This window comes from Bufo gargarizans, chromosome 3 (assembly GCF_014858855.1).
Source record: "Bufo gargarizans isolate SCDJY-AF-19 chromosome 3, ASM1485885v1, whole genome shotgun sequence".
Lineage (NCBI taxonomy): Eukaryota > Metazoa > Chordata > Amphibia > Anura > Bufonidae > Bufo > Bufo gargarizans.
Genome location: NC_058082.1, coordinates 36,707,567 through 36,727,744, shown reverse-complemented (window position 1 = coordinate 36,727,744; position 20,178 = coordinate 36,707,567). Strand labels below are relative to the sequence as shown.

The window sequence follows — 20,178 nt, the reverse complement described above, 5'->3', positions numbered from 1 at the left end:
GATGAACACCTCCTGACAGACCGCACTGACTATAAGATGAACGCCTCCCGACAGACTGCACTGACTATAAGATGAACGCCTCCTGACAGACTGCACTGACTATAAGGTGAACGCCTCATGACAGACTGCACTGACTATAAGATGAACGCCTCCTGACAGACTGCACCCACTATAAGATGAACGCCTTCTGACAGACTGCACCGACTATAAGATGAACGCCTCCTGACAGACTGCACTGACTATAAGATGAACGCCTCCTGATAGACTGCACTGACTATAAGATGAACGCCTCCTGACAGACTGCACTGACTATAAGATGAACGCCTCCTGATAGACTGCACTGACTATAAGATGAACGCCTCCTGACAGACTGCACTGACTATAAGATGAACGCCTCCTGACAGACTGCACTGACTATAAGATGAACGCCTCCTGACAGACTGCACTGACTATAAGATGAACGCCTCCTGACAGACTGCACCCACTATAAGATGAACGCCTCCTGATAGACTGTACTGACTATAATATGAACGCCTCCTGACAGACTGCACTGACTATAAGATGAACGCCTCCTGACAGACTGCACCGACTATAAGATGAACGCCTCCTGACAGACTGCACTGACTATAAGATGAACGCCTTCTGACAGACTGCACTGACTATAAGATGAACGCCTCCTGACAGACTGCACTGACTATAAGATGAACGCCTCCTGACAGACTGCACTGACTATAATATGAACGCCTCCCGACAGACTGCACTGACTATAAGATGAACGCCTCCTGACAGACTGCACTGACTATAAGATGAACGCCTCCTGACAGACTGCACCGACTATAAGATGAACGCCTCCTGACAGACTGCACCCACTATAAGATGAACGCCTCCTGACAGACTGCACCGACTATAAGATGAACGCCTCCTGACAGACTGCACTGACTATAAGATGAACGCCTCCTGACAGACTGCACTGACTATAAGATGAACGCCTCCTGATAGACTGCACTGACTATAAGATGAACGCCTCCTGACAGACTGCACTGACTATAAGATGAACGCCTCCTGATAGACTGTACTGACTATAAGATGAACGCCTCCTGACAGACTGCACTGACTATAAGATGAACGCCTCCTGACAGACTGCACCGACTATAAGATGAACGCCTCCTGACAGACTGCACTGACTATAAGATGAACGCCTTCTGACAGACTGCACTGACTATAAGATGAACGCCTCCTGACAGACTGCACTGACTATAAGATGAACGCCTCCTGACAGACTGCACTGACTATAATATGAACGCCTCCCGACAGACTGCACTGACTATAAGATGAACGCCTCCTGACAGACTGCACTGACTATAAGATGAACGCCTCCTGACAGACTGCACTGACTATAAGATGAACGCCTCCTGACAGACTGCACTGACTATAAGATGAACGCCTCCTGACAGACTGCACCCACTATAAGATGAACGCCTTCTGACAGACTGCACCGACTATAAGATGAACGCCTCCTGACAGACTGCACTGACTATAAGATGAACGCCTCCTGATAGACTGCACTGACTATAAGATGAACGCCTCCTGACAGACTGCACTGACTATAAGATGAACGCCTCCTGATAGACTGCACTGACTATAAGATGAACGCCTCCTGACAGACTGCACTGACTATAAGATGAACGCCTCCTGACAGACTGCACTGACTATAAGATGAACGCCTCCTGACAGACTGCACTGACTATAAGATGAACGCCTCCTGACAGACTGCACTGACTATAAGATGAACGCCTCCTGACAGACTGCACTGACTATAAGATGAACGCCTCCTGACAGACTGCACCCACTATAAGATGAACGCCTCCTGACAGACTGCACCGACTATAAGATGAACGCCTCCTGATAGACTGCACTGACTATAATATGAACGCCTCCTGACAGACTGCACTGACTATAAGATGAACGCCTCCTGACAGACTGCACTGACTATAATATGAACGCCTCCTGACAGACTGCACTGACTATAAGATGAATGCCTCCTGACAGACTGCACTGACTATAAGATGAACGCCTCCTGACAGACTGCACTGACTATAAGATGAACGCCTCCTGACAGACTGCACTGACTATAAGATGAACGCCTCCTGACAGACTGCACTGACTATAAGATGAACGCCTCCTGACAGACTGCACTGACTATAAGATGAACGCCTCCTGACAGACTGCACCGACTATAAGATGAACGCCTCCTGACAGACTGCACTGACTATAAGATGAACGCCTCCTGACAGACTGCACTGACTATAAGATGAACGCCTCCTGACAGACTGCACTGACTATAAGATGAACGCCTCCTGACAGACTGCACTGACTATAAGATGAACGCCTCCTGACAGACTGCACTGACTATAAGATGAACGCCTCCTGACAGACAGCACTGACTATAAGATGAATGCCTCCTGACAGACTGCACTGACTATAAGATGAACGCCTCCTGACAGACTGCACTGACTATAAGATGAACGCCTCCTGACAGACTGCACCGACTATAAGATGAATGCCTCCTGACAGACTGCACTGACTATAAGATGAACGCCTCCTGATAGACTGCACTGACTATAAGATGAACGCCTCCTGACAGACTGCACTGACTATAAGATGAACGCCTCCTGACAGACTGCACTGACTATAAGATGAACGCCTCCTGACAGACTGCACTGACTATAAGATGAACGCCTCCTGACAGACTGCACTAACTATAAGATGAACGCCTCCTGACAGACTGCACCGACTATAAGATGAACGCCTCCTGACAGACTGCACTGACTATAAGGTGAACGCCTCCTGACAGACTGCACTGACTATAATATGACACAGGCAGTAATGGGATCTGGTTTCCAATAGAAAACCAAACTTTATGAGGTAATCTCTTCACCAGCGCCCTCTTTATCAAATCATTTGCATAGACAAATAGCAGTGGTTCTCTTGATTAAAGCATTGGTTCTCTTTTGTTGATCAAAGGCTCAGTTCCTGAGTTATGATACTTTTTGTTCATTTGCAATTTTTGGTGCAATGAGGGCGTCACCATTGCTCTTGTTGCAACCAAGCTCTACTCCTTTCTGTGGCCAGCCCCTCCCTCACTGCTTTGCCACTGCCTTGTGCTGTCAGTCAAAGCAGCCAGGCAGGTGCCGCCCACAGAAAGGAGTGGCGCTTGGGTGCAACAAGAGCAAAGATGACGCCCTCATTGCACCAAAGGCCTAATTTGTATGTTAAGAAAATGTATCCTAACTTGGGAACGGAGCCTTGGATGAAAAAAACAATCCAGAGTTTGAGGTGAACCACAGCTACTTGTCTATGCAAATAGTTTGATAGGGAGGTCACTGGAGACATACTTGCTTTTAAGGGGTATTCTAGTAGGCACAAGTTATCCCCTATCCACAGCTGGAGTAATGGCGCCTATCACTATAGAGGAAGATCTGATACATTTCTTACAGATGGAGAAGGTTTATGTCAGGACAGACCTTTTCTTTCACTGACTGTGGCCATAAACCACCGTCTTCCATTAGGTTTTACAGAAAAAACCCAGTAAGACAAACCAGAGCAAACTGGGCACTGATGTGCTATATTTTCTCTGAACAGCAGGTGTCGCTAGAACACAGCCAGCAGCACAGATACAAATGTATCCAGTCAGGTGTTGCTATGACAACAGAATGTTGTAGATTGCGGGTCAGGCGGCTGTTGCAAGGACTTGTAAGATCCAGGAACAGTTTTCCTCATTTGCTGAGTACAGGTGGGTGACCGGACTGCAGTAATTATTATATTTACAACCCAAGAGCTGACACTCGGGGGAGTGAGGCCTGTCCTGGGCAGTGTGTTACTCAGCAGAAGACCTCAGTAAGGCCTCTCCTGTCTTTCTTTAATGTATATATTCTAAATTAAGGCCGGTTTCGAGGGTGGCAAACTAGGCAGTTGCCCTGGGTCCTGTCTGCTGGAGGACCACTGAGAATAAGAACCCCATGTAAAAAGTAAAACCACCCAGTATTATTTAAGCTGTGTATGGCGGTATTATTTGGAGTTTTAACTATAATGTTTTGTAGGGATAATAAGGCAAGGAAGGTGATACTTTATTTTTATGTTGGCTCACGACACCTAGTTCTATAGTTTTTGGATTAGGAATCTGTGTTTCTCATGTTTGTAGATAGGTATGATAGTTTATGTAGTAAATTGTGTTTTTAGAGCATTAGAGAAACCTTGAATTAGGGGGCAGTCTGTGGCTGATAGGACCTGGAAAATCTGTGTCATTGGGGACACGTGGCTAGCACTACTGGCTAGGAAGATGGATCTATGAAAAAGAAGCCCTGTTAAAGTCCTTTATCGAGGTGTTTGTGCTGCTAAAGAGAGTTAAAATGTGCTGCAAAGTGAGGGCTCAAAGATGTCCGGGCAACAAATACAAATACAAAATGTTAATTCCGTGCAACCCCTTTAAGTGTTGTTCTATGCTGTTTGTCAGGGTATGATGATATTACACTGCATCTGCATTCTACACTTATATAAGATCTGTAAACATGCACTCAGTGACTATGTGGTGGTAATATTTATTATAGTATACAGCTATATTAAGGTCTCTTCAAAAAAATAAAAATAAAATATAATACTGTTCCTATGTACAAGAATATAACTACTATAATACTGCTTCTATGTACAAGAATATAACTACTATAATACTGCTCCTATGTACAAGAATATAACTACTATAATACCGCCCCTATGTACAAGAATATAACTACTATAATACTGCTCCTATGTACAAGAATATAACTACTATAATACTGCTCCTATGTACAAGAATATAACTACTATAATACTGCCTCCTATGTACAAGAATATAACTACTATAATACTGCTCCTACGTACAAGAATATAACTACTATAATACTGCCTCCTATGTACAAGAATATAACTACTATAATACTGCTCCTATGTACAAGAATATAACTACTATAATACTGCCTCCTATGTACAAGAATATAACTACTATAATACTGCTCCTATGTACAAGAATATAACTACTATAATACTGCCTCCTATGTACAAGAATATAACTACTATAATACTGCCCCTATGTACAAGAATATAACTACTATAATACTGCTCCTATGTACAAGAATATAACTTCTATAATACTGCTCCTATGTACAAGAATATAACTACTATAATACTGCTCCTATGTACAAGAATATAACTACTATAATACTGCTCCTATGTACAAGAATATAACTACTATAATACTGCCTCCTATGTACAAGAATATAACTACTATAATACTGCTCCTATGTACAAGAATATAACTACTATAATACTGCTCCTATATACAAGAATATAACTACTATAATACTGCTCCTATGTACAAGAATATAACTACTATAATACTGCTCCTATATACAAGAATATAACTACTATAATACTGCTCCTATGTACAAGAATATAACTACTATAATACTACCTCCTATGTACAAGAATATAACTACTATAATACTGCTCCCTATAGATAAATGTATAATTACTATTACTTTGATACCTGTGTACAATAATATGTATGTGCACTGGCCTTGATGTTGTTATGCAGCGCTGTATGTGTAGTCTTGGCTCGGCAGTGAGAACAGATGTACGGTATATAATTGTGCAGCTGATCATACGTCTCCGCTCAGTCTATGTCGCTGACATTGAGTCATAGATGTAGTAGTGAATTGCGCCAGTTTCCTTTCATCCTGATTTGGTGTACTTAGGCTTCTATGAATAGGCCCATTTGATGCATAGTTTCCCGTATGACATACTATACCCCCAGTAATTCAGGGATTGGTTACAAGGCTTCGCTTTCAGGCCGAGTGTAAAATCTGAGGATAATGAATTTTTGTTGGCTGAGGACTTCCCTTCCTGTCTGCTCAGCTGTTCTTCATCCACAACAAACAAGAACCCATTCCTAGCTCAGCTCATAAATGAAGTGATTCTTCCTCAGATGACGACACATTTTCCTCCCGGGCCAGGAGCCAGGAGAAGGTCTTCATCAGAAGAACCTGTCCCTCAAGTCAAGATTAAATGAAAACCCACATCCAGCTGTTTACTCTGTCTTTAGTCCCGGCCAAGATGTAGACTCTGGGCTGAATAGTGTTTTTTTTTCCATTACCTTTTACCTTTCTTTCTTAATATTATATAATCTACACCCATATTATCCAGTTATAATGACTAGCAGAACATGGGCACACTGCAGAGACAACGCTTTTGTTAGGACATAAATAAAGGCATTGTCCAGGTATTAATAAAAAAATAAACAAAATTTGCCCTAACTAATAAAATAAAATTTTAGATAAAAGGGTCTGCTTTTTCATCCAGAAACAGCAACACTATTGTCCTCATCCCCCGAACCAAGATAACATCACACTATCAAAATATATATATATTCTTGTACATAGGCGCAGTATTATAGTAGTTATATTCTTGTACATAGGCGCAGTATTATAGTAGTTATATTCTTGTACATAGGAGCAGTATTATAGTAGTTATATTCTTGTACATAGGAGCAGTATTATAGTAGTTATATTCTTGTACATAGGGGCAGTATTATAGTAGTTATATTCATGTACATAGGAGCAGTATTATAGTAGTTATATTCTTGTACATAGGGGCAGTATTATAGTAGTTATATTCTTGTACATAGGAGCAGTATTATAGTAGTTCTATTCTTGTACATAGGAGCGGTATTATAGTAGTTATATTCTTGTACATAGGAGGCAGTATTATAGTAGTTATATTCTTGTACATAGGAGGCAGTATTATAGTAGTTATATTCTTGTACATAGGAGGCAGTATTATAGTAGTTATATTCTTGTACATAGGAGCAGTATTATAGTAGTTATATTCTTGTACATAGGGGCAGTATTATAGTAGTTATATTCATGTACATAGGAGCAGTATTATAGTAGTTATATTCTTGTACATAGGGGCAGTATTATAGTAGTTATATTCTTGTACATAGGAGCAGTATTATAGTAGTTCTATTCTTGTACATAGGAGCGGTATTATAGTAGTTATATTCTTGTACATAGGAGGCAGTATTATAGTAGTTATATTCTTGTACATAGGAGGCAGTATTATAGTAGTTATATTCTTGTACATAGGAGGCAGTATTATAGTAGTTATATTCTTGTACATAGGAGGCAGTATTATAGTAGTTATATTCTTGTACATAGGAGGCAGTATTATAGTAGTTATATTCTTGTACATAGGCGCAGTATTATAGTAGTTATATTCTTGTACATAGGAGCAGTATTATAGTAGTTATATTCTTGTACATAGGAGCAGTATTATAGTAGTTATATTCTTGTACATAGGGGCAGTATTATAGTAGTTATATTCATGTACATAGGAGCAGTATTATAGTAGTTATATTCTTGTACATAGGGGCAGTATTATAGTAGTTATATTCTTGTACATAGGAGCAGTATTATAGTAGTTCTATTCTTGTACATAGGAGCGGTATTATAGTAGTTATATTCTTGTACATAGGAGGCAGTATTATAGTAGTTATATTCTTGTACATAGGAGGCAGTATTATAGTAGTTATATTCTTGTACATAGGAGGCAGTATTATAGTAGTTATATTCTTGTACATAGGAGGCAGTATTATAGTAGTTATATTCTTGTACATAGGCGCAGTATTATAGTAGTTATATTCTTGTACATAGGCGCAGTATTATAGTAGTTATATTCTTGTACATAGGAGCAGTATTATAGCAGTTATATTCCTGTACATAGGAGGTCGTATTATAGTAGTTATATTTTTGTATATAGGAGCAGTATTATAGTAGTTATATTCTTGTACATAGGGGCAGTATTATAATAGTTATATTCTTGTACATAGGAGGCAGTATTATAGTAGTTATATTCTTGTACATAGGAGGCAGTATTATAGTAGTTATATTCTTGTACATAGGAGCAGTATTATAGTAGTTATATTATTGTACATAGGAGCAGTATTATAGTAGTTATATTCTTGTACATAGGGGCAGTATTATAGTAGTTATATTCTTGTACATAGGAGGCAGTATTATAGTAGTTATATTCTTGTACATAGGGGCAGTATTATAGTAGTTATATTCTTGTACATAGGAGGCAGTATTATAGTAGTTATATTCTTGTACATAGGAGGCAGTATTATAGTAGTTATATTCTTGTACATAGGAGGCAGTATTATAGTAGTTATATTCTTGTACATAGGAGCAGTATTATAGTAGTTATATTCTTGTACATAGGAGCAGTATTATAGTAGTTATATTCTTGTACATAGGGGCAGTATTATAGTAGTTATATTCTTGTACATAGGAGGCAGTATTACAGTAGTTATATTCTTGTACATAGGAGCAGTATTATAGTAGTTATATTTTTGTATATAGAAGACAGTATTATAGTAGTTATATTCTTGTACATAGGAGCAGTATTATAGTAGTTATATTCTTGTACATAGCGGCAGCATTGAATTTGCTAATATCTTGTACATAGAATTAGAATTATACACGTCAAATTTTTGGCACATAGGTGAGCCGTATTATGATAGTTTTATTCTGTCAGTGTAGCTAAATGTCACTTATATTAATACGTCATATGCGTTTTTCTTTTTACCTGTCACTGGAGCTCTATCAGCACCATTATGGGGGATAATTATCTTCATTGACAATATTAATGGGGTTTCCATTAATCACCAGATTGGTCATCAATATCAGATAGGTGGGAGTTTGAAACCCGGCACCTCCAGCAATCAGCATTTTGTGGCAACCACCATCACTGGAAGCACAATGGTGGCCACACTGTCGTACTGCAGCCCAATTCCCATTGAAGTAAATCAGAGCTGAGCTGCAGTTCTCTAACACAGCACCACACAACGGATGGAGCTTTCTGCTTGCGGCCAATCCACCTTTATGTTAGTGGCATCAGCGGCTGCCTCATATAGCTGATTGGTAGGGTTGGTGGTTGTGAGAACATCACTGATCTGATATTGATGACCTACGTAGAGGATAGGCCATCAATATTTAAAAGCTGGATAATCCTTTTAAGACGCTGATCTGGGTTTGGAACCAGACACCCAGCAATCTTGAAGAACACCATCAGGGCACTACGGCTGGTACTTTTATTATGAAAATGTGTCTAAAAAAAAAAGACTTAAAGGGAACCCGTCATCAACTTTATGCTGCCCATACTAACGGCAGCGTAAAGTAGAGACAGGTGAGTTGATTTCAGCGGTCTGTCATTTATAAGCTAAAAGTAAGTGGTTACCAAGAACCAACATCACATTCATTGCAGACTGGACCTGGAAAAGAGTCACGGAGACCTGAGAAGAGTCCTGGTTATTCATGACTTCCTGCTCTCCTGCTGATGGCTGACAGTCTTCTACCGAGTTTTCTCTCTTTCTCTCTAGGAGAGAACTGCTAATCATCAGCAGATGGGGAGAGAGAGCAGGAGATTAGGAATAACCAGGACTTTTCTCAGGTAGGTTTGACTCTTTTCAAGGCCTGGGCTGCAATGATTATGATGCTGGTTCTTGGCAACCACTTACTTTTAGCTCATGAGTGACACACCGCCGAAATCAGCCTTTTTGTCACTACTTTATACTGCCCTCAGTGAGGTCACCATAAAGTTGATGACAGGTTCCCTTTAATGACTTGAAGCTTTACTTCACTTGCCTCTAATCATTGCTCTTAACTAAATATTTTGTATATAGAGGTCATATTATTCCCCTTACATTCTTCTCCATGGGGTTCAACATATTACTGTACAATTCTAGGCACCCAACAAATGCACACAGTGGCATGGAAGAAGAGTAAGGAAAGCCAAGGACTACGACCATCTTATTGTATGGGACCTACTTAAAATATCTTATTATAAAGGGGGTCTGTCCTGGGATACTCCTCTATATAGTCCAAAATATCCTTTCCTGCCAATCGGTTGGAGATGGTCATGGAGTCCATGGGAGAGCTAGAAACATCCAGAGAAGTATTTCCATACAGCATACCAAAGAACATATCGGCACATTTTATACTGGGGACTAGGGATCCCTTCCGACAAAATATACATTGGCAGTGTACCTTTAAAATGTTTATTTCTTATCTCATTCCAGTTAATCTCCACCATGGGGAAAGGCGAGAAAAAGGGCAAGAAAGGAACCAAGAAAAAGAAGGGAAGTAAAAAGTCTCAGAAAGACAAGATGACATTTGCAGAAGCTCTTCTGGCTTATCAGTAAGTATCAGGGGCAAAGCTAATGAGGGTGCAGAGGTAACAGTCACGTCTAGGCCTGCTGCCTAAGGGGGCCCAAAACCCTACGTAAGAAGACACTGTTATTGTAAAAAGGTATTTTGCATTTGCCTAAATATTGGATACATAGTTGCCAACAAAATTAGGGACTCCACTCCTGTGACTGCTCCAAAATGCCAAGGAAATACCTGCAAACCACTCAGTTTTGGAATAAATATGCACAAACCTAACCACATTTGCAACCAAACCCACCCCCGTCTCGGGAGTGTTGGACAGATATACCCTTTAAAGGGATGCTCAGACTACATGTATTCTTACAAAAAATCTTCAAAGTTCTTTATTATGAGATTGAGAGTGAAATGCCTCCTCAGATCAATGTCAATTAGGGCATAAGTCAGAGACCCTACAAATCTGAGGCAGACTGGTTGCTAGGTGCACATTACCCGACAATCGTATATAAGAGGTTCCATCTGTCAGACAGTGTATCCTAGCAACTAGTCGGTCTTAACGGTTTAGGACAAAGCTGACTCTGTGCTCACAGTACAGGAAAGGTGTCAGGGCAGCAGGCAAGAGAAAACATATTTTTGTTATTCACTATGTAGCACGTGCCCATCGTAGTAACATTATATTGACTTTATAGATTATTTTAGATGATGCTTGGTCCAGAAAGTCGCTTTGTTACCGTAGTCATTCAGTCACAGAGCCACCCAGGCTTCGTAGAGATGCTTATTCCCTGCTCTCTGACTCATCCTCTCTCCTCTCTATGTGGCTCCTCCTGGAACCAGTGCAGTGCTTTACCTATCACATCATCAGCCATTTATGGTCCATTTTTTTTACCCCAAGTGTAGTTTTTTTCATTCAGCTCCTTCAAAAATTGCCAAAAAGGACTGCCAAAGGTAGATACATATCACAGGCAGAGCCAGTTTGATGATCAAGGCGATATAGGACTGAGGAAGGGCTTGTGGCAATCAGGAGAGCTCATTGGGCCACTCACATACTATGGGTACCAAGTGTGGGCAGATGTCAACCAACAGAAGATGTGGAGCCATTTGTGGGCATCTTTAGGAGTCCAGAGTTTAAGGGGGGAACTACACGATGACATGTAGATGCAACATTTTTTATAGTGACAGTCCATGGTGTCGCACATAGACCCGGACATATCCCCGTTTTCACCTGCAATCGTGCAGGGTAAAGGCTTTTTTGGAGATCCAGTGACATACTGGGTTCTCCATGGGGAAAGCTAGGAGGAGGCTTCCGCCTTGCAGTGAGCCCGGTGATGTCACCAGCACGGGCTTTAGCGCTGCCCAAGCCTGTAAAACGGCTAGGGCAGTGTAAAGCCCGCCCATTAGTGGCTGCGACATCACCAGGAACACTGCTAGGCGGAAGACTCTGCCTAGCAGTGTAAAAAAATATAAACAAACAGCACTTGCCCTGCGCTGTATCAGCAAGCATGAAATGTCTGATGCTGATATCAGAGGGGCTGCCTGGGTGAAAACGGGGATATGTCCGGATTCAGCTCTGAACCCGGATAATGATCGCTCAGCTCTTCAGTATTGTTGAAAAGGGCTCACGGAGCTAATTTCCACCACCTTGACTGCTGGAGTCCATGAGGTTAGTTCCATCGCACTTGTAGCAACCCAATGTGTGCACAGTGGTTTCATTCAAATACAACACTAATTAAAAAAATGTAATTCCAGAATTCAGATGAAGGAGAGCCGGATCGAAGAGCTGCTCACCGAGCTGAAGCAAATGGAAGAAAAGAATGTGAGATATAAAGAAAGGGTAAGTTCAGTCATTCCTAAACACATGGGAGAACTTCGAGGTGCTCAAATGTAGTTGACTAGGGCTGTAGATAAGGGTCAGTTTCATCGAGTTGACCTAGAAGCGATCCGGCTTCTCTAGATGCCATCTCCACGTCTCAGATTATACCACCGAGGAAGGTCCTGTTGGACTGAAATGTCCGGTGACCTATACTGTAGATACATTTACTATATATTTGTATACGTGTCTGGATCAGAACTTTTTGATGTCTTCTGTTAAATAAAATAACCCCTTATTGCATCATACCATTGGAGTGCAGTGATTTTTCTTTAACTACTGAATTGACTACCAAGTCTTTTTGCTTGCACCAATGCATCTGGAAGAGTAGGGCAGACTCCACTCATAAAATATTCCACTGGATGCTGGAGAATTGGAAAGTTTTTAAGACAGAAAAGTGATATAACATTAATGTAAAAGTTATTCGTTTTATACATATAGCCCCTATGCAGACCTATGTGTGTGTCTCCATGGTTACAGACTACAAACAATCCCTGTGTAGTCTGATTCTGCAGTCATACTCTCTTCCGTATTTCCCCTACTTTATATTAACATGCATTTGGTAGGTTATCAAGAAGTATGTTCCTCGCTGGCTCCCAAATAACCAGCATCTTTGTGCCATACCTAGAACGAGCGCTTAAAAGCCGAGCAATCCGTGCATGTTAAGGAGCTGCTGAGCGAGGCAAAGGCCCAGGAAAAAGAAGTGGAAAAGAAAGAAGTCGTCAACAGAGAACAAGTAGATGAAGTGATAAAAGAGAAGTGGCAATATATCCGCCAGCAGGAAATTCTGTTTGAAGGTAAGAGGCCAAATATAATATTGTAGTACAGTAGCCTGTATTATCTGGACTGTATTGGATATCCTTAAAGGGGTATTCCAGCTGAAAAAAATATTTCCCTCAGGCTTCACATACTGTAAAAAATAACAGAATTTAAACTTACCTTGCCCATCCCCCACCTCTGCCATTATGAGGGCGCCAGAGTCACACTGCGCTCCACTTCCTGCTTCTGTCTTGACATACCGCTATACCAACAAACCTGAGGTCAGCTTTCATTTTAAACAGCAGTTTAAGAAATGAAAGCTGAGCTCTGATTGGTCGTTGTGGACGACAGTTTTGATAACCGAGGCCTACAGAGTTCAATGATAAAATACTTGCTTTCTGCAGCCACCACTAGGGGGAGCTAACTGCACTGTGTTTAGATGCAGATCAGGTAAAGAGCAAGGGGGTCAGAGTTCATGTAATGTGTCAGTTTGGCTGCCATTTTGTAGGAGTCATTACAAGTTTATCTGTAAAATATACATTGTTCATACGTCCTAATGTCAAGGGAGTCCTCGCTGATATGACAAAATGGAAAAGTGGCTTGAAGAGGTGGACCCAGAAAGATGTCTTATCTCCCATCCACAGGATCGGTGAGGCTCTGTCTACTCCACTAATCAGTAGAATGAGGTGGTGGTTAAGCCGCTCCTATCCTGTAGACAGGCGATAAGTGGTCATATTGGACAACCCGTTTGACACTCTGTTCACGCTGTACTTGAGTTTTCTATTAGCGGTATATATCGGAAGGATTCCCCAACGTGTATATCTCTGACGGAGGGCTGTGGCCTACATTAATATATTGGAAAACACTGACATAAGTCACCGGTGGGCTGCCATGTTTAAAAAATGTATACCGGCTGGTACTGGGCCAATGGATGCCAAACTAGAGTCCTATGGCTATATATGATGTATGTACCAAACCTAGGGATATGAGATGAGTCAGAAACTGCTGTTCTCACACTACAACCAGGGGTGCACCACCAATGAGGCCAGGTGAGGCGATCACCTCAGGCAGCACCAGGTAGGGGCAAGAGGGGGGCAGCGGAAGGGCCATGGGCAATGAGCGCTTTCATTGTGGCAAAGAGGTTAGGTTAATAAATTGGCATGGGGGGGGGCGCCGTTTCAGTTTTCGCCTCAGGCAGCAGAAAGGCTAGGTGCACCCCTGACTACAACAGCATGAGAATCCGCCAGCTGACAATTCTCAGGTCAGTTATTCTACTGTCACAGTTTTTCTAAATCCCACTCATATCATGATTTCCATCCTCTTCCTTTTAAGTTTTCTATTATGCCCAAAATAGACATAAAAGTTTAGCAGCTGCCACTATACGTATCCCAGGAGTCATGCATGTTATCTTCCCCTCCTTCTTTTTGCTGTCTGGGAGTCAGCTTGCTGTAGTAGTAATCTTCCCCTCTTTCTGTAAGGCAAGATAAGTTCCACCCATGGCCCTCGCTGAAGATGCTGGGTTTATTACAAGGTCTTGTAGGACCTAAGACTTAAAGACATATATAAGTTCTTAACCTATGTTCTTCCTTGTTTTATCTAGATGCACTGCCCCTTTAAGTACTGGCACAGACTTTTCTCTGTGATATTTCCAGTGCAATTCTCCTGGGGATGCGGCTATTTAAAAATAAAAATTTTTATCCCGGGGCTGCTGTAATTCTTAACATTTATCTCTCTAGAGGACTGATCTCCCGTGATCCTCCTCCAAGTCTATTAGTTTAAGTGTTCCAGGCTGCCTTTGGCTCAAAAGCCAAAATATCTGCTTAGTAGAATCAGAGGAGAACGAAGGGATTCAACAGGAGAGGAAAGAAAATAACGATAATAACAAGAATATTCCTTGTGAGGATCCTCCAGGGGGATGTTCTTGCTCTAGACAAAGATGACCTTGAAATCCAAGAGGCAAAGTAAAATAAAAAAATGTCTCTTTCAGTATCAAGCAGTGACATGGAGCCTGCAAGACCAGTGCCGCATGGTGCCGTCAGGAGAAATATATGTTCTTAGGAGAAAATGGCATCTTCGTCATCTTCCAAGAACCTGAAGTTCTTCTTTTATTGCTTGCAGGATCTCCATAAATGTTCACAAACCTGCTCAGTCATCCAAAATGCCTCTAGAGTAACATGGTAAATTGAGGATGGGGAGGTGGGATAGGAGGGGGATGCAGCTACTGTATTGTATGTGTCAGACCTCATGCCTGGAAGGAGTACAAAGGCAGTCTGTGACTGTAACTGGTGTGGCTTTTCATAGGTTTGAGGAGCATTACAACACCCCCATATTAGGGCTTTGCTGCGCCTTTCTTACTTTCTAGCAGCCTATAGCGCCCTTCCTCTCCCTATAGGTTGTCTACCATTTTTCAGAAACCATCTAGAATAGTTTAGGAATTAGAAGTCAGGGAGTTGGGGAGAGGAGGGGGAAGCAGCTGCAGTAAATCTCAGTGCGTGTCTGTGCATGAGAAAGCATGCTGTGAGAGGGGAAGAGGGAGATGCAGGAGGAAGGAAAGAGATGAAAAAAATACACACACTGACTTTCTTTCTACTCCCAGAAGTGCTTGGGTGTATCTCTTCACATACGTGACTGACAATACTGGATTTTCACACGTGTGCAGCGACCCTATTGTGTCACTGTCACGGATGGTGTTACAGAAAACTAGAAGACACAAATGAAGATCCGACTGACTTGATCCAAAACTAAGGAACAAAAGGGTAAGCCCTGTAACAGCCCTAGCTCTCTCCCTTACTGCTCAGCCTATGCAAAAATCTCTATGGTAGATAATTGCATACCCTCGTTCCTTGACTGTATGACACCTGAACACCCTATAATAGTGAGGGGACACGACCAATGGCTCCCTACACTTAATACGGAGGGAGTCAGGGTCACCTAGGATCAAGCAAACAGGAAAACACAAATAAATGAACAGACTTATCTGTAGAAGCATCAGTTGTAGCATCCAGCATGCACACACTCCAGGAAGTTGTATAAACCGCAAAGTGATGCAGTATGAGAGGGGATTTAAAGGGATGCAATCAGTGCAACTAGATGACAGCTGAGAGAGGGAAACGAGATGACAAAACGAAAGCAAAACAAAAGAACCTCAAGCAGGAGGTTCTGAAGAACGTCTGTCAGAGCTTCTCAGATGTCTGGCGGTGACAGTCACGTACCAACCTCAGCCTCATTTGCTAAGCCTCAAGATTTGGCTGTTTCAGCAAAGACAACTTATTTATTTTACAATGAAGTCATGCAATTGTCTAAGGAAATCTTTGTTGAGGTGGTTTTCAAGATCTCTGCTTGTTGTCATGAACTGGGAACCATCATTCTTAACAGAGAGAATCAATGTCCACCCTGGTCATGTGGCCATCGCACAAGCTCAGGGCTTGTTACAGTGCAGTTATCAGAGCCATGCAGCCGTGTCATTTGAAGATCAGATGTGCTGTGATTGTCCAACATAAAAAACTATTTTTACAACTTGACTGCGACAGTGAATAAGCCCTTATAGGCTTTGAACATCTTCAGGGTCATTTTTTTTTAAGATTGCATTTTTTCTCATTTTGGGCTAAAAACTTTTTTTCAATTAGTTTTCAGCAGTTTTTGTCATAAAGGGTTAAGTTTTAGCCTAGCTGTGAACATCTTTCACTTACACCGTGACTTTCTTAAGCTATATTCTTAGATAAGATTTGAGTTTTAATGAGTGTTTATGAGCTGTCAGGAATCAGAGATAAGGTTTCACAGGAGCCGTCAATCTAAACATGCATCCTGGTACTAGAGAATCTCAAGGCTGTACAGAGAAAGCGGTTGAACATTTTGAATAAAGACCAATAAAAAAAAAAATGATTTTTAGCTCAAAATGAGTACAATGCAATAATAAATAAATACATTTCCCTAACGGTGTCGATAGCCTTTAAGGAGTCTTGAAGGCTACCAAATGAATAATTACAATGTCAACCTCTACAATATACAATGAAACAACTTTGCAAATAGTTTTAATCAATAAAATTCCCAACCGTTTTGTGTCTACAGATTTATGCTAACCAATGTATCTCCATGGTAACAGACTACAAACAAACCCTGTGTGGTCTGATCCTGCAGTACCTTCCACCTGTCCCCTGCTTCATACTAACACATCAAATGTATCTTACCAAGAACTAGGAGGCAGATAGAAGGAAATGTGGCTGCAAGATCAGACTACACAGGGTTGGTATGTAGTCTGTAACCATGGAAACATATAAGTGCATAGGAGCTGTACACACAAAGTAGCAGGATATTTTTAACCAAAACTATTTGCAACATTGCTTTATTTTTTTACAGTTACTGCTCGATGCTCTTTATAAGTGATGCATACATGGTTAAAGGTTCTCATCTCTCCTGGCTTGTGGTGGAGTTGACTATATTTGGAGAGAAAGTTACCTGCAGCACACGTCCACATGGAAAACACGACGGCTTTCATTTCTGACTTTTAAATCTTTATTTTTAGAGCTTCGCAGTGAGATAAATGGTCTGGAGCAGAAGATTATGTTAGCAGAAGCGGAGAAGAATTACTGGCTGCAGTATAAGAATGTGGGAAGCTGGGAACATGCCAGACAGATCCAACACTTACAGGAAGAAATCAGCAACATTAAACAGAACTTCACTGAAATAGACGGTCAGTCGGGTGGGATTTATTGCAGCAGTACATGGCGTACGCTCACTCAAGTGTTAGGGATTTCTGAGTGTTTTTCTATAGACACCTCAGTGGTGGAAAAAGTGATTCTGCTAGAGAACATAGATGTTTCCAGCAGAACTGAATTTCAGAAATTTTGTGCACAACATATGTTTCTGTAGGTTTGACCATGACCATTGCAGGGCAAAGCTCTTTCCATGCCCAAATGACTATTTGCATTTCTAGCAGTTTGTTGCGCCATCCAGTCCTTGGTATCTAGTAGTTTGGTGCTCCAGTCTGTTCATAGAATCTAATATTTTGGTGACCCAGACAATCCATGATGTCTAATTATATAGTGCAATAAACAGTTCTTGGTGTCCAGTATCATGGTGCTCTAAAGGACCATATTGTTTGCTGCTCCATATATCCTGTGATCTTTTTTGGTGCCCAATAGTTTGGAGCTTTAGTCAGTCCTTGATGTCTAGTAACTCCTGACAGTCCATTGTGTTCAGTAGTTTAGTTTCCCAGAGAGTTGTTGACATACAAGTTTGGTGCTCTAGACAGTCCCTGGTCCTAGTTTGATGCTCAAGACATTTACCGTAATAGTATCCTTGGTCTCCAGAAATTTCGTCTCCATTAGTTTTGTTCTTCAGGTAGTCCTTGGTTTCTAGCAGTTTGGTGCTTCAGGGAGTCCTTGGTTTCCAGTAGTTTGGTCCTTCAGGCACCCTTTGGCCTCCAGTAGTTTGGTGTTTCAGGCAGTCCTTGGTCTCACAATCATGCCTGATCTTTGAGTGCAGTCCTGTTATTTCTTCACCTGTCCTCATGAAGCAGTTGTGGACCTTCTTAAAACTGCTGGAATCTCATAGATAACTCTACAGAAGTGAAGCTTAGTGTCCCAATACAGTCTATTTGAGCACCATGAACATAAAACTCTAAGATCTGAGAACCAGCCGCCCCTCTGTTCCTTCATAATGGACCCCCAAGTGATTAAACCTTTGCTCGTTCTGATGTCTCATTGACAGAGATCTTCTTTAATTTCATTTTTATTTTTCATCTCACAAAGAATATTTCAAAAGAAGTCTGGAGAAGACAAGACTTGACATAGATAGAGAAACAGAGAAGAAAATGGATCAAACCAGAGAGATGGCGACACAGGTAACATGTATATGAAGCATAAAACCTTAAATAAATTCCAGTCCTTGGTTTCCAGTAGTTTGGTGCTTCAGGCAGTCCTTGGTCTCCAGTAGTTTAGTTCTTCAGGCAGTCCTGGTCTCTAGTAGTTTATTTCTTCAGGCCGTATTTGGTCTCTAGTAGTCTGATGCTACAGACTGACTGCCCTTGGTCTCCAGTAGTGTGATGCATCAGGCAGTCCTTGGTCTCCAGTAGTGTGATGCTTCAGACTGTCCTCAGGCTGTCCTTGGTTTCCAGTAATGTGATGCTTCAGACTGTCCTTGGTCTCCAGTAGCCTGATGCTTCATGCTCTTCTTGAAATCCAGTAGTTTGATGCTTCAGGGAGTCCTCTAGTAGTTTGGTGATTCAAGAAGCCCTTGGTCTTCAGTAGCTTGGTCCTTTAGGCAGTCAATGGTCTCCAGTAGTTTGGTTCTTCAGGCAGTCCTTGGTCTTTAGTAGTCTGATACTTCAGGCTGTCCTTGGTCTCCAGTGGTTTGGTTCTTCAGGCTGCCCTTGATCTTCAGAATTTAGATGCTTCAGGCTGTACTTAGTCTCTAGTAGTTTGGTGCATCAAGAAGCCCTTGGTCTCCTGTAGTTTGGTGCTTCAGGCAGTCCTTGGTTTCCTGTAGTTTGGTTCTTCAGGCAGTCTTTGGTTTTCAGTAGTTTGGTTCTTCAGACGGTCCTTGGTTTCCAATAGTTTGGTTCTTCAGGCAGTCCTTGATCTCCAGTAGTCTGACACTTGGGGTTGTCCTTGGTCTTTTCATGCAATCTTTGGTTTCCAGTAGTTTGGTGCTTCAGGCAGTCCTTGGTCTCCTGTAGTCTGATACTTTACACTGTCCTTGGTCTCCAGTGGTTTGGTTCTTCAGGCAGATGTTGGTTTCCAGTAGTCTGATGCTTCAGGCAGTCTTTGTGTCCTGTAATGTGATGCTTCAGGCAGTCCTTGGTCTCCAGTTGTGAGATGCATTAGGCTGTCCTTGATCTCCAGTAGTTTGGTGCTTCAGGCTTTCCTTGGTCTCTAATAGTTTAGTGCTTTGAGAAGTTGTGTATGGTATTTCAGAGCAGCCCAATTTACTTCAATGGTGCTGAGCTGCAATTCCAAACACAACCTGTGTACATATGTGGCACTGTTTCTGGAAGTAATCCGCCATGATTTTCTAATTTTGTATAATCTCTGAAAACTACAAGATTTTATTGTAAGATTTGATGTTATGTCTTCTCTACCCTTAAAATGAAATTTCACACAAGTTCTATGACTGTCCGATAATCCAGAACATTTGATAATCTGCCACATTTTGGTCCTCTCTGAGATTGGGATAAAAACTTTTCACTGTAAATACAGTGTATAATAATTCTCCTTTAATCAGGAATTTATTGTCTGAACATCCGACAGATTCCTGCAGAGTTCTGAAATATTATATGAATGTTCATGAGCAGAAGTA

General features: G+C 41.4%; 1 protein-coding gene across 4 annotated transcripts in view; it reads left to right on the top strand.

Moving 5' to 3' along the window:
- The first annotated feature begins 3,704 nt into the window (after positions 1–3,704).
- The window catches only part of CCDC83 (coiled-coil domain containing 83), a 30,622-nt gene continuing 14,148 nt past the window's right edge, over positions 3,705–20,178 (top strand). For all 4 annotated transcript variants that reach the window (XM_044287269.1, XM_044287267.1, XM_044287264.1 and 1 more), the window contains exons 1-6: positions 3,705–3,793; positions 10,172–10,290; positions 12,003–12,087; positions 12,752–12,920; positions 17,405–17,572; positions 18,633–18,724. In XM_044287269.1, coding sequence (XP_044143204.1) covers positions 10,184–10,290; positions 12,003–12,087; positions 12,752–12,920; positions 17,405–17,572; positions 18,633–18,724 — 621 coding nt within the window. In that variant the 5' untranslated portion in view covers positions 3,705–3,793; positions 10,172–10,183. The remainder of the gene's footprint in view (positions 3,794–10,171; positions 10,291–12,002; positions 12,088–12,751; positions 12,921–17,404; positions 17,573–18,632; positions 18,725–20,178) is intronic.